General features: G+C 36.6%; 1 protein-coding gene across 1 annotated transcript in view; it reads right to left on the bottom strand.

The window, feature by feature from the left end:
- Positions 1–606: 606 nt before the first annotated feature.
- The window catches only part of ADGRB3 (adhesion G protein-coupled receptor B3), a 125,983-nt gene continuing 110,999 nt past the window's right edge, over positions 607–15,590 (bottom strand). Inside the window, exons 8-10 of the mRNA XM_049653873.1 lie at positions 7,620–7,715; positions 6,168–6,207; positions 607–1,313 (exon numbers count right to left, since the gene is read on the bottom strand). Coding sequence (XP_049509830.1) covers positions 634–1,313; positions 6,168–6,207; positions 7,620–7,715 — 816 coding nt within the window. The 3' untranslated portion in view covers positions 607–633. The remainder of the gene's footprint in view (positions 1,314–6,167; positions 6,208–7,619; positions 7,716–15,590) is intronic.

The following is a 15,590-nucleotide window of genomic DNA, read 5'->3' as shown; positions in this document are numbered from 1 at the left end:
CCAATTTTGGTATTTCTAATGGATGCTCTTATACAGAAAACCCAGATTTTGGTTTGAGTTTGTAATGCCATCCAGGAACTACTTCAACCACCAGAAGGATCTCCAGTACCTGACAAACATCAGGAGGATCTTCTATTTTTTCTATTGAGTGCTCTACTTGGTTCCCATTCTGAAAGAATTATGACTGATAGTTATCCTTTTAATTATAGAGGACTCCTCTTAAAAAATTTTTCTTACATTTATTTATTTTTTGAGAGACATAGAGAGACAGAGCACAAGTTGGGGAGGGGCAAAGAAAGAAGGAGACACAGAATCTGAAGCAGGCTCCAGGCTCCGAGCTGTCAGCCCAGAGCCCAACACGGGGCTCAAACTCACAAACCGTGAGATCATGACTTGAGGTGAAGTTGGACGCTTAACCAAGTGAGCCACCCAGGTGCCCCTAGAGGACTCCTTTTTTAAAACGTGATCTTGAGAAAGGGCATTCTGATGTACTACTGGAAAAAAAAATATCTAGAATCTTAATCCCAACATGCCTAAAATATTTGTGTGATACATAACTGTAAGAGGTAATGTGACTCTTTTCATGTGACTCAATCCAGTGTCACATGAATCAATTTATCAAATATCAACTGTTTAAAATATCAAGGAAAGGTTTATTCTGTTGCTTACCTCTAATGAACTCATTGATATCGTTGACCCAGTTTCACTTCTTGATAGTCCTGCATTATCATCCAACTCAGAGGCCATGAAATTCTTCACAGCTGTGCGAGGCTCAAAGGGCAAATTCTGCATATGTTCCTGGGGTGCAAGGTGTTGATCTAAGTTCATATTGAACTGGTCCATTACAGGGGGATTCATGTTGAATTCAGGATTCACTTTGTAGTGCAATAACCTTTCATGTGGCAAGGTTTCCATACCAATATTCATTTTGCTTTCCTCTTTCATTGATGGCTGGGTATTTACAGAACTTCTGGGCATCACAATATAGTCACTTTCCATCATTCTTTCTTGAGGATGGACTATATCCATTTCAGCTCCTCTCAAATTGTCATCCGTACATAAGTACACAGTTCTTCGCAATTCACTGTTCTCTTTTTTCAAACACTGATTGCCCAGCTCATTCATACTCATGGGCATGTGCATACCCGTGGGTTGCTGGATAATGACTTTGGAAATGACGTTTCCAGGCAGTGTTGAATAGCTTAGCCCTTCAGGGTTTGTTCCCTTTTCTTCTTCATCATCATTTAGAGAAATCCTAGAGAGTGTTCCTGTTATTGTTGCTGCTCGGCAAGGACCAATATCCTTGTGAAGAACTATAAGTTAGGATATAAAAATTCAGAAAAGACAATGTGTTTTTATTTTTTCACTGCTGTATTTTGCTATCTCTCTACTAATTTCCTTAGTAAATGAAAAAACAATATTTAAAAAACTGTGTATCTATTGTTTGTAGATGGTCCAGATTACTCAATCACTCTTCATTGATTCTGATAGGTAGTCCATAACTAAAACACATCGGAAAGTTGATTAATGGACTTTCAAAAATCTCAGTACCCTATTCTTACACAACTCTGCATAGCTTTTCAGGGAAAAGGCAGATTACCATGGAAGTTTCTCCATCAATCTACTGAAAAGAGTTTTATGAAATTATGGATATGTTCACATGAATTTGACTTTTTCTCAAGGCTTTTCCCCTAAAGAATTCTGCAAGTTCTATTCATTAAAATACTTCTCGAGAGCGGTAATCAATGAGAATTTCATCCTACTGCATCAAAAATTCCTCTAAAATTATGCATGTTGAAAATTAATGAGCATTTATCTATGAAGTCCATATGGTCAAGGTAGATACAGAGTTCAAAAGTATTTATCATCTTCAGTTCCATGTGGGAAAAAAAGAATTCCTTTACAAGATCAATCCATATGCTCGAATGCCCTTGAGGGGGTATTAAAATTGCCACTGACTTTAAGCAGGAAACACTGTATGAGTCTCTGACAACTCTATTCAATTTTAAGCTTGAAAAATAATGACTTAGAAAAATTAAAAATGCATGCTAACTTGTACTAAGAGAGGGGAAAAATGAAACCAAACCAAGCCAAAATAAACCAACAAAAGGTTCAGAATTTCTGACTGAAATATATTTTAGTTTTTTTCTTTTGTTTCTATATGAGAAGAAAGTCATATATTATGAGTAATAGTAGCAGAATGACTTGAAGCACCCTTAGTTGTAAACAACTGTCAGTTTTGAGGTAGGAAAGAATGAAATTCTAAAAAAATATTCTTGGTAATTTTAGCATTGAAAGCACACAGAACACAAATGCTGTTCTATGTACAAAGCAGAGCAATTGTCAATGAAAAGGTCATTAGGCATAGATAACTATAAAATATTTGGTTTATTGTTTCCTCATGAAAAGTTTCAGATATACTGAATTTTACCCTTTGTTATCCAATTTTCAAATAGCATCATAATTATGCATTAAAGCAGAGGTTGAAAAACACATCATGAATGTCTTTCCCCACTATAAAGAAGCCTTCAAAATTACTGCAAAATATGCATCATTCAAAAAAAAGCATCATTCATGTAATCTCTTTTATCTTTTGAGATACTGTATATAATTATTGTATTAGGTCTCTGTTTCAGACACTAAAAATCAAGTTAAACTTACATCTATATATTTTTTTAATGTTTTTTTTTTGAAGGAGAGAGAGAGAGAGAGAGAGAGAGAGAGAGAGAGAAACAGAGCATGAGCGGGGGAGGAGCAGACAGAGAGGGAGACACAGAATTCGAAGCAGGCTCCCGGCTCTGTGCTGTCAGTACTGAGCCCGATGCGAGGCTCGAACTCATGAACAGGGAGATCATGACCTGAGCCAAAGTCAGACGCTCAACTGATCGAGCCACCCAGGTGCCCCTATATATTTTTTATTAATCCACAATTTGGTTGTAACTTTTTGTATTTATTATATAAAAAGGTAGAATCATTTAGTTTTGAAAAGTTATTTCTAAACCTCTTAATAGATCAGTGATAAACTGGTTGCTAGGAACAATTTGCATAAAAACATTAATGGGCAAAGTATGTTAAATTAATAGAGTTAATGACATTCTAAATAAAATACTTTTTAAAAAATCTCTAAATTTTTAATCTTAACTATATGTAAAAATTAATCCAAAATTTATAGAAATACAATTTAAAGGCAGTTACAGGCACATGTCTTTTGACATTAAGGACATACAGATAATTTTATACTTTTATGAACATATTGTAAACTATAAGTGAAACTTTGGTACTGAATACTGATTTTATGATCTGTATTTGTACAAGCTACATTTAGTTTTGTATCAGTTAATACCATTTGTAGTTCTACTCACAACATTTTTATCAAATGACACAGCTATCTTTACTGAAAAATTATATATCTTAAATATTTGGGGAAAGATAATTCTTCTTATGAAATAGTGTCTACTCGATATGAAAGATAGGTCTTCCTCTTAGACTTACTTAAAATAGATATCCAAATTTTGGATAAACATAAACAAATGCATGCCACCTACACATACAGACATGATGTTGAAGGGATAGGACTTTGACGAGAAATTAACTAAGTTGTGAAAGGCAAAACCCAAACACGGCACAACAAAACAAAAAGCACCTAAATATTTTGCATTATCAGATATATATTCTACCTTTTGGGAAAGTGAATTTCAACATAGAGAAAGATTACTCAGAGTCCATGAATTGAAACTTTAAAATTAAATCTATTTGTACATGAACACAAACCTCTAGAAAAACTCAGAGGAAAGTTCCCGATGAGCTCAGTTAAAAAGGGCCCAGACAAAAAAATGAAAACATTACAAAAATATTTTCCAATAAAATAATGGTAGGAATACTAAATCCCAGAATGCAATGAAGTCTGGGGCTAAGGGGTCATTTAACAAAAGAGCAGGATGAATACTGATGAATGAGATCACAGCTTGGAGAGGATGGTCTAACACGGTGGTTTTGCAACTTCAGCATACATCAGAATACCTGGATGGCTTGTGAGAACACTGATTACTGTACCCCAGCATGTAGGTCTGGGGTAGGGCCTAAAGTCTGCAATTCTAACAAGTTCCCAGATGATGCTAACACTGCTGGTCTGGGCAAAACTAATTGTTCCTATTTTGATTCTCTGTCAAGGAGAACTGTGAAGAGTACACCAAAAGAGACTGAAAGAAAACTAAACTAAAGGTAGGAAAATAGGAATCCAATGAATTACTTAGTTATTTTAAATAAAGTCAGGCTTCTGGACCCCAGACAGATCATGTCCCATCTTGGAACACAGATGTGGAACCTGGCACCATGGCTAGTGATCTTTGAGAAATTACGGAGGCGGATGGAGCAAAGGAGAATGTTTTATCAATTTTCCAAAAACAGAAATGGTAGACTTAGAAATCCAAACACCAGTAAGATTGTTTCTTAGCAATATTTTGTTAGATATTAAACAAGAAAGAATGATTCCTAATACCCTATCCCCAGGCCCACTATGTGCTCCCAAGTTATGACAGTTATTCTGCTCTGCTAGTACCATATTCTACATTGAGTATTTTCAGTAAATTCAGAACTGAGAATATGGGGGAACCTGGGTGGCTCAGCTGGTTAGGCATCTGATTCTTGATTTTGGCTTAGGTCATGGTCTCATGGTTCATGAGTTTGAGCCCCACGTCTAGCTCTGTGCTGACAGTGCAGAGCCTTCTTGGGATTCTCTCTCCTTCTCTCTCTGCCCATCCCCTGCCTCTCATAAATAGCTAAATAAGCATTTAAAAAAAGAGAGTATGAACTTAGTCTCTCATATTCTTGTGATTATAACAACTCTGTAATCTCTGAGCCTGCATAGATGTTTAATGTTTATCAGTTGAGTCTGAAAAATATACTTAAAGGGAGTCAGTGTGGGGTAGGTGGGAGGTGCCCTACTGAACACAGCAGGGATCTATACTCTTCTCCCATCCCACTTTTTTATTGACAGTTTGAATAAATGTTCAGAAAATATTCTTATCAAACTTTCAATGGCCAAAAAATTTCAAATGGATAGAACACTAACCTGAAACTAGCAAACAGAGATAAATGCAAGGCCAGATTTTTCTTCAAGGGAAAAAAACCCAGAGCCTTTATATAATTCTATACTGGTAAAGTTGTGACAACTACTATAAAAAGTCTTTGAGGTTTACATGACAAGTTGACAGTAGTAATATACCAGTTGCTATGAAATAATATGCAAATGTAGATAACATTAATATAAGCAAAGAGCCAACTATGAGAAATGTTGAACAAATGTGTTCATTTGGGCACCATAATTTAAAAATTATTGACAAATTGGAGGCTATGTGGGGGACCATGCTTGCCGGTGAGGAATGCTATGAGGAATGAATGAGGAAACATGGTTTGTTTAGTCTGGAGAAAAAGGACTTGGATTGGACTAAATAGTATTTGCTTTTAAACATCCAGATATTTAGATGAAGTAGATATCCAGTCTTATTCTAGAGAGTAGCACTAAAGTCAATGAATACAAGGTAAAATAAGGTATGTTATATATCCCAATATAAAGAAACTTTTGCAACAACTGGAATTATCCAAAAAATTAAACAAATAGTTTCCTTTGAAACTCTTGAATCATCTACTCCTGGTGAGGGTTTAGCCACAGGCTGAGGATAGCCATCAGAGACCATGTCCATGGGACGGACCCTAGCGCTCTAAGGCAGAGACTGCTGCATGGTTTCTTCTGGGCCTTGCTAAGAATATAACAATAGCAGCAGTATGATCCACACAAACACACACAATGTATTTGATCCTTGCAACAACCCATATTTCACAGATGATAGAACTGAGGCACAAAGAGGCTAACCTGGCCTTACACCTGACAACCAGTAAGCAGTGGAATGGAAGTGTTAGGTCTCTAAGTCAATGCTTTTCTCCTGTTGCTGTGCTTCCTAATTCTTAGTTTCTCAATCCTCATTCGCCCTTCACCCCCCACCCCTCCCTCTCCACCACATTCTGCTACTGAAATGTTTCCCTTTGGAAGATTCTCTATTCATCCGCAGTAATATGTGGTATGTAAACTGCAGCATTTTCTTTAAAATAAAAATCATAAAAATGATTTAACATCCCTAATGATATTTTCAAAATCCAAATATTCTTACCTGATCGACAAGCAATGTCTACATCCTTTTCAAAGTCTGTCTGTAACAAGAAATAATAAGGTATAGAATCATCATTTGATGAAGACCTCAAGTGACTTTTACTAACTAGATTAACTGAAGTTTACAGATATCTGACTAGGCAGCACTAGATTATTATTTTGTGCAAAAAAAAAATTCTCAAGGAATAATCAAATTGTGTTCAAGACTACTTCCTAGAGACCGAATGCTGAATAAAAGCAGTGGAAAAATGGCATACAATTTTAATAAAGCAATACAATACCCACTGTCATCTTCAGTCAGGAGACTGACACCATATACAATAGGATAGAATTTCAAGGCAATTCCTTAAACCACAATAAAAAAGAATCGCACTATTACAAACATACTTAAATACATGTCTTTTTGTATTCTCAAAGTATTCACTTTGAATATATTGTTTATAATATAGTATCTTATAGTACAGCTTTGTCAAACCTTGGTAGTCAAACTAGGCTCTTCTCATGATCCATTTTCATTCAAATTGACAAAAGACTTTTAGGTTTAGGAATTAAAATGGAAGATTAAACAATACTAAGCTGGTCTACAACCTGCTAGGGTTGAGTTTCATCTCCGTATTTTCCTAAAACTTTTATTTTAAATAACTCATGTACTTTTTTTAAATGGTAAAATTAAATTAGCCCATCTTAATCAAGCTCTTCTGGTCATATACTGGACGATATTATTTAGAATTTTTTAATATTTTAAATTAGAAATTTCAATATTTGTTTTTAACACAGAATTGATTATACACTAGCTACTAGTATATAGCTTACACTATTTTATGTTGCCTAATCCCAAAACATTCATAATAAATTAAATATATTGTAAAAGAAATCTCTGAGCCCTGATTTTAACAAATCATAGTTTAAATCTTATTTCTAAAAGATACCAAAGTGCCGACGCCTAAAGTACCCCTTAATCTCAATAGTTGGAGCCCATGTATAATGACAGCCCTTTTAGTGGAATTGTGGCTACCCTCTTCTATTTGAGGGCAGTGGTTCTAATCTTAGGCTGCATATTGGAACCACTGATATGTAGGTCCCACTCCAGAGATTCTGATTTCATTGATCTGGAGTGTGGATTCTAATACACAAACAAGGTCGAGAACCAGTGCTTTAAGACCAGAAGTGAAGGTCCACAGTATTCTGATCTGTAAACAAACATATTCCTGTGGACAAACTGTTATCCCTAATTTTGTGCACGGATGAGAGTACTCTGATGTTGCATGGAGACCCTATACTCAAGGCACCAAGGGGCCAATAACAGATCCTCTCCTCCTAAGCAATCCAGAGAGAATGGTTATCTGGTGTCTCTCAGTCTGTTCATGAACTAAAGCCAAAGTCACTCAAAATTTGTTTATGCCCTTCACAAATCATGACTTAATCAACCATCAGAAGAAAAATAAAAGCTCACCATTATTTGAGCATGCCCATTAGGAAAAGAACTTGAAGAATCAGCATTGATTGGATCCTGACAGTTTCTCAATCGGCATCTAAATGCATCCTGAACCTGTGGGGGTGAGGGAGAAACATCAATTTCCTTCTCTCTTGGTAATGACAAGATACTGTCTATATTGGCAATCAACTGAGAAAGCAGTTATCATTGTTTTATGATCTAATACCCATTTTGTTTACTTCTTAAAATGTATACTGGTATACCTGGACTTTATGCTAAGGAAATTGATCACTTGCCATAATCTATAGAGGGAAGCGCTGGGAAGTCCTCAGTTATCACAATGGCTGTGTCTGGCTGAACAGCAATTCTTGCCAGCGGGCAGATTTTATTTTCACTGTTACAAACAATGTGTGTGTCTTTCAAGGGGGATTTACTATTTGGTGTGGCATAATCTTCATAATAGCTTTAAACATTGTGAAAATGAGATTACTCAATGATCTTCAACTGGAATTGATTTGGGATTTTCCCATTATGTCTCATGTAAGGGATCCTACTGGGGAAATGATTTCTTATCTCCCTTCAAGTACTATGTGCCCTGGTGTAAAAAGAAAACACAATGAAACAGAAAGATAACAAAAACACCTTGTCTCTGGTTGTTGAAGAAGAAGAAGAAGAAGAAGAAGATCACTTAGCAAAGCCAAATTTCCTTAACACCCATTCACAATTGGATTCTGAATCAAGAAACACATACCACAAGGAAATGTGAACATTAAATCCTTTATTAAATGAGTAAACATGAATGGATGAATAAGAAACACACAAATCAATTGAGAGTTGTTCTGATCATATGATGCCTTTGCATCAACAGGTCTTTTTTCCACTTCCTGTGGCTCATTAGGCTCCTAACAAGCTATTGATAGACATTATCGCAGTTGCTTCTTATCCAAGTCAATGGCAAGGTCATTTTGTTCATATTTTGTTGTTTTGGCTTCACAGTATTGATATTCTCCCTCTAGTTTATTCTAATCTGTTTTGTTGGATTAAAAAACAAAGCAGAGATGATGTCACATATCCCCTGTGTGACAGTAGCGCCATCACACAGACGACGAAAGTGAACACATAATGAATGATCTTTACTTTTGAGAAGCACTGGCATAAAATATCCTGTCACTGTTTTACTGTGAGATGTGCATAGTATACATGTTGGCCAGAAGAAAACTGAGCCTATTAAGTTGTTTTCAGCAACTGAAAAGATTGTCATTACTGAAAGATTTGGAAAGTGACATAAGGTTTAGTCACCACTGCACACTCCAGGCCAACCAGTATGTATGATGAGACCTTGTCTATTTCTTTTTTTCCACCTTAGGTTCTAATCCTGGTGATGGGATCACTCTTGCCATGAATTTAGGGAGTGGAGGATGAACTCAGTGCTCTCCGACCTCTTTTCTATCCTATGATTCTGTTATCTTTTAATCTGAGATTTACTGGGAAAAAAGGATGAGAAGTTCCCTGATATAACTGAGCAAGATAATTTCTTCTTTGGTCTTTAAAACACATTGGTATAAGCACAGGCTCAGTGAAATCTACTCTCATCATCTTTTCCTGAAGAATTGGATAAATATTGAGAACTAAATCGTACAGCTTCTCCCTTGAAAGAGACATGACATGGACAAAGTTAGATTCTTTGGATGCAAATGCTTTCAGGCTCCTCCTTTTTAGATTAAGAAGTAATATCTGTAGGTCCTAGAGTGACACACTAATAATAAAAAAATTGGTAATGTGTCTAGTGTTTGCCAGACGATCACTGTTTGCTACACAGAAATCTGCATTGGGAGAAAACACTAAGAAAGTATATTTGTCAGAAAAATAGGTACACGCTAATTTTCTGTTTGTGCCAAAGGCAACTGTTAAAGAAACACAATTTATAAAGGTAGATAAGTAATATGTTCAAAATATTGCCTTCCAGGAGCTTGTCACATGAAGATTTTTTTTCAAATCTATTTCTAAATACTGGCATATATAACATATGAGAGTGGCACTTGGTAACACCAACAGTAATTGAACTGGTACCCACTAACCACTCTCTATTTTCAGACCTTCAGAGTGTAGCTGCCAAGGCTATTTTTGTCTGACAATGAAATATGGAAAAGCAACTTCTGTAAGTTTCTCTTCAAAATCCACTATCTGATCGTGTGAAGGAGATACAGAAGAAATCTTACTCTTTTTCATAACATACACATACAAAATCAATACTTTAAATTCCCCAGTTCCCAAATATGACAATGGATTAAGGGCATTTCTACTCTGGAGAATGATGTCAGCTTTGTGAATCAGTCAATGCTATTCAGAAGAAATATAAAACAGAAAAACATAAAAATTCTCCAGTAAATTCAAAGTCATTTTAGTGATCATATAAATGCTGTAATTTAAGTGCTAGACTCTCTGACACTTTTAGGGCTTCAGTTACTTCTAATTCAGAAAGCTCTGCAGGAGAAATTCACCTCGATTCCAAATGCTCTGTTTGATTTTTACAAAATTTTAAAAGTGCATTCAGGCGATCTAGATGAATTAGCCTTAAATATTTGTCCAACACTGTCAGGGAAGAATGATTAGGCTAGACTTCATAATGCATATTCCATGTCACAGAAAAGGGTGTTTTAGGCAAGACAGTAGCTGGGAAATGCATCTGCAGCTATTTGGAAACGTTTTGATAATTAATTGAATTTTCCATCAAGTAAACAAAATGACTTTTATCTTTGGTGAATCAATGTGGATTGAACTGTTGGGGAACAACTGGAATTGTTTAAAAAGCAAGACCACAAGAAATAGTATTAATTCTAGATAAGAAGGAAGCACAAAAAACAAAGACAGAATCTCTGTCAGCCTATTCCATCCTGATATTGAACTCTTCTGTGCCAACTGTCATATTTACAGTGCTGGACAATAACAGTCTTGGTGTTTCTTGGCTTGTGATTAAGACTGAAGAAAAAAAATTGTTAGAAGATTCATAGATTTATTATTTAAGCTCTTTCACCTAACTTATTACTTTTCATAGGGAACAAGGCACTTATTTTGGGTAGCAATTTAATTAAAAATTTTTATGTAACTCCCACATCTTGCAATGTTATCATTTTTTAAACTTACATAAGACAAGTAAATACAATTTTTAAGTAAACTTGCCATGAGTAATTAGACACTTGCCTTATTCTGGCACAATTAAAATCTAGTCTCCAAAATGTCCTCTCTTTATAATACTCTGCAATGGGTCTTTCGCCATAAGTGACAGCCAGACAGAGGGTTAAAAAGTATTGGGGGAGTAGCAAAGAACAGGTATGTAAATAGCCTTGGAATATATAGGGCACTTTAAGGAAATCTGATGTCATGTTGTGGAATGAAAAAAGCATACCAAGAAACATCTTCAAAAACAAGATGAGGTAAAAAGAATATGCTATGGAGGCTGTCTTCTGAAAGTATCTACCAGGGGCACCACCAGAGTTGTCCCGGCTGGTTCCAGCTGGGGGCTGCTCTAAAAATTCCTGCAAAGCTATATGCCCATTTATTGTGGATGCATTCCTGGGTGAGACATGAATTCAAAGTGTGCAGGGGTGTGTCTCACTTCCCTCGTCCCCCACAGGAGAGCGATCTGCTTCCTCTCAGGAGCAGCAAGCTGAGAGCCTCTCGGTTGGTCCTCACTCTGAAGGCAGTTGGCAGAGTGTCCCTGTGAAAGCTGGTGCCAGATTTAGAGATTGCTGGGGAAGAGCACGGAGCAGTGTCTGGCAGCGTTGCAATTCAGAGAAGCCGCGCAGGAAAGAGCTGCTCTGTTTGAAATGGGCTCTGTATTTAGCTACCAAGCAGCTCAGACCCCAAATCTCTACCTTTTAAGAAGCCAGTTTTACCTCCAGTTATTCCTCATTTCCTACTCCGGAGATCATTTTAAGACAAGAAAAGAAATTGAATTACATTTTTATAATTATTTGAGTGTGGTAGCTTAGGGGAGGAGGGAGTTTTTTATGTACTCTGTATTTTTTTTCTGAATCTGATGTTTATTATTGATTCATATTAAACAAATGACTCAGCTCTTTTTAATCATATTAAATTCCATGTAATTTAATCATTAAATTAACCAATAAGGTTCTTCTCAATTTCATGTGTATTACGCAACTGCCATAATCAACACGAATGACTTCACGTTATGAAAGTATTACCTGACTTCTCTGAGAACAAAGGGAATAAAAAATGGTTTGTTGTTTGCTATACATAGAAGGAAAATAGGGACTTCAGTCCTAAATTTCAGTCCTGATGACTTTCTACTGTAATCTTTTAACAGCTAAAGGATCACTTACTCTCAAAACTAGATTTTTAGCTTTTTTGGTATCAGTTTTGGGCACAGCACAAGCTTCCCTAGAGGGCAAGTCACATATGTGATCTGAAAAACGGAACAGCATTTCTTTGGCATGTGAATGAGAAAAGGGGGGAGGAAGCTGTGTGTCAGATCCAACACCCCTACCTTCACAGAAGATACTTCATCTGAGCCTCTTGCCATCCACTTTGAGGCAGGACCTAAAATCCTAATTCATGACCTCCACACTTCCATTTATTTCAAGCCTCTATTCCAGACATACTTGACTTCCTGCCACCAGTTTAACAATGTTGCAGAGTGGAACCCCAGGGAAGTGGCAGGAGTGGGAAGTGGGATTTGCCTACCCACTTGGCCAGATACTCAGAAGAATTTTAGGTAAAGCAAGACATGGTTGGGTACCGCCTAGCAGACATGCCTGAGTTTGGCAATCTCTGCCATGAACTCTGTGTTTCAATTTGTTCACTGATGCCATTTTACTCATCTGATTTCGTGCTCTTGTTAAACTCCTAGATCTCTGCATGGGCTTGGAGAACCAAAAGTGCAGATTCAGACTGATGTAAATATTCATAATATAACTGCAAGTATGCTCAGGTCAGGAAAGCCTACTCTGGAAGGAGAGGTAGGATTTATATATTCCCTTGCTTAAGAAGTGGAATGAGCTGATTTCTGGAAATAAGTATACAGTAATATAAGCTTATCCTCCTTGTTTATGTCCCATCCATGTTCCTATTTAAAGGCAGTCTTTGTGCTTTCTATTCTCTGTTCTGATAAAATTCAGTTTTGTTTTGTTTTTTAATTTTTTTTAACATTTATTTTTGAGAGAGAGAGAGCGAGCGCGCAAGCAGGGGAGGGGCAGAGAGATGGAGATACAGAATCTGAAGCAGGCTCCAGGCTCTGAGCTGTCAGCACAGATCCTGACGTGGGGCTCAAACTCACGGACCATAAAATCATGACCTGAGCGGAAGTCGGGCGCTTAACCAACTGAGCCACCAGGTGCCCCTGATAAAATCCAGTTTTATTGCAGTACCATGAGCTAATCTCCTATTCCCAGAAAACAAAACAAAATAATCTTTAAATGTTTTTCTTCCTGAACTTTCAATTCAGCGTGACAAAGACAAGGCTCTTAGCAACGTACTTCCTTGTTAAATCTTTGTCCTTCTGAGCAAGCTGAAAATCTTAGGATCAGTAGTACCCTGACCCTCCCATCCTGGACCACTCACTAACTTTATAAAATCTACTGAGCTTCTTCATGACATGACACACAGTGGCTCCTTACCATGGCCACTGAACACCCCCATGGGAAAGCTCTAAAATATCACTTAATCAATGCTATGCCCTCAAATGTAAGTATTGCCTTTCTCTTGGTGTTACAGTTACAACCAATTTTTTTTAAATCACTCAAGTGTCTAGGAACACATCACTTGCTTTATTCCTCCATGTACCCCAGATGGTCCCAGAGAAGACCACTCTATATTCACCATAGGTGCATTCCATGGAAACCACATGCCTAGTAATCTCTCTCCATTTTCCCTTACTTGAAATTTTCACTCCCTTAATCCTCTAACCCCATTTTCCCTCTCAGGACCCCATTATGTTTTGAAGTTTCCTATCACCCACTCCCTCATCTCCAAAGACTAACTGAAACTCTTGCTGCCTTTCAGTAAGGGAGTGCACAGATACACGTTTCTATAATAAGGAGTCACACCTAATTTCCCTGTATATGGTCAGGCTTGGAGATTCATGCAACTCTCCATCTGAACTATATTATATGCAATACGACTGCTTTTCAAATTGCTATCTAGTTATTTCACCACTATTGGCTTCATTTATTTTTTTAATGGTTTGAGAGAATATTGGTTTTAGATAAGATAGGTAAGGATGCTTGTTTGTTTCATATATTCACTGCCATGTGATTGTAAATCATTTTGTTTATCTGTATCCTTTATGGAAATAGACCAACTGGAAATGGAAGAAAAAAAAAAGGTAGAGGGGAATGAGAGAAAGAGAGAATGAGGGAAAAAAAGAAAGAAAAAGCTGTTCATGTTTATTTTAAGCATTTTATTACAAAATCACTTTGTGGGTTGGATGAAGATTCTGGGACCTCATCTGGTGCAGCCTAGACCTCCTGCCAGTGCTGGGGGAAGAGAAAAGAGGAGCTTGGCCCTTCTCCTTCCACTACAGAGCAGCCACGGGACCCTCACATACTGATACAACAAAATTATCTATTTAAGTACTTGCCTTTTTCCTTCCATTTAGTGAAAGGGTTTTATTGTAGCTTATTTTGTATCACAATCTTGTTATTTTCCCCCTCTGACATTAAGCTGTAAGATTGTCTTAGAGCCAGGCACAGCCAGAGACAGGAGAGATGAGAAGAATGTGCAGGCACTAAGAAAGTGGTTTCCTAGCAACAGTAACTATTTCAAAGGTTTCATAACTTGTGTGGTTTGAATTTCCATAGCAATGTGGAGAATAGTAAATAGTAGATGTCGTTATGTGCTTAATGCAAATGAATTCCAATCATGAAATGACGAATAAATGAAGGAAGCAACTATATTTATTCTATTAGATTCTGTCTTATGAGGTATTATACATATTAGCTTCCAAGACCTAGTTTTTGTTGCTGAAAGTAATGTGTGATAAATCATTTGGTTTAATGTTTTTTCTTCTTATTCCCCCTTTTTGTTTTCTCGTTTGTCAGAGGCATCTACTAAAGCAATTCAATAGAGAAAGTTGCTCCAGAAAAAGAAACTGTATTTTCAGGAATACAAATTTTACAAAATTTACATATTAAGATGTCAACTCTGAAGGTCACAACAAATTGTTATGCAAATAATCAATTTACTTTTTTTTTTAATGTGGAATATAATTGACAGCACCAAAGTGAGCATTTCTCCCTTCCCTTCTGACTTGAAATGATTTGGTTTTAAAATTGGATCCACTAAAAGCAAAGGCACATTTAGAATAAATCAAGCCCCATATACATCACATTTAAAATGCCAGTTATATGGTTTCGTTTCTTTTCTCCTTCTTAAACTGCAAGGCTATATTCCTCCACTGCATACACCCGCCTCCTTCACAGGAAGATTGCAAAAGTAAATATGGGAAAAGACTTTTGAATTCATATTGGAAGAATCAATAAAGACTACAAATGACCAAATTATGTTAGTGCGTGTCAAAAATACATAGAAATAAAAATAAGTATACCTGTATCCAGTCTCCCTCTAAATCGAAGGAAATATTTCTTATATTGCTTATACATTTTTAATAAATAAAACCCATACAAATTGTCTTGGATTATTGTGAAAAATAGTTTGAAGTGGAAAAAAGCAGTAGAGGTAAAATCATATTTCTAAAATCTCCTATGGGATAATCAAGTAGTTGATAGGAGTCATTACCCAGTATTTTACAGGTAGGTAGCTAGTCCATTTGCTCCAGTGTATTTCTATGGCACTTCTGTTCACAGGAGACATGAGGATATGGGAAGATGCTCCTATTCTCTTAGACCGTGGCCAATGTTAGTGTGGTGCATTCACAGGTGGTAGGACACACACCTGTTGCTGGTGTTAGGCAATATGAAGTTAGAAGGTCAAAAAGAGTTTCTCTGAACCCCATGAGGCCTCCAATGATGT

This window comes from Panthera uncia (genome assembly GCF_023721935.1).
Source record: "Panthera uncia isolate 11264 chromosome B2 unlocalized genomic scaffold, Puncia_PCG_1.0 HiC_scaffold_24, whole genome shotgun sequence".
Classification (NCBI taxonomy): Eukaryota; Metazoa; Chordata; class Mammalia; order Carnivora; family Felidae; genus Panthera; species Panthera uncia.
This window is presented reverse-complemented; position numbering and strand designations above follow the sequence as displayed.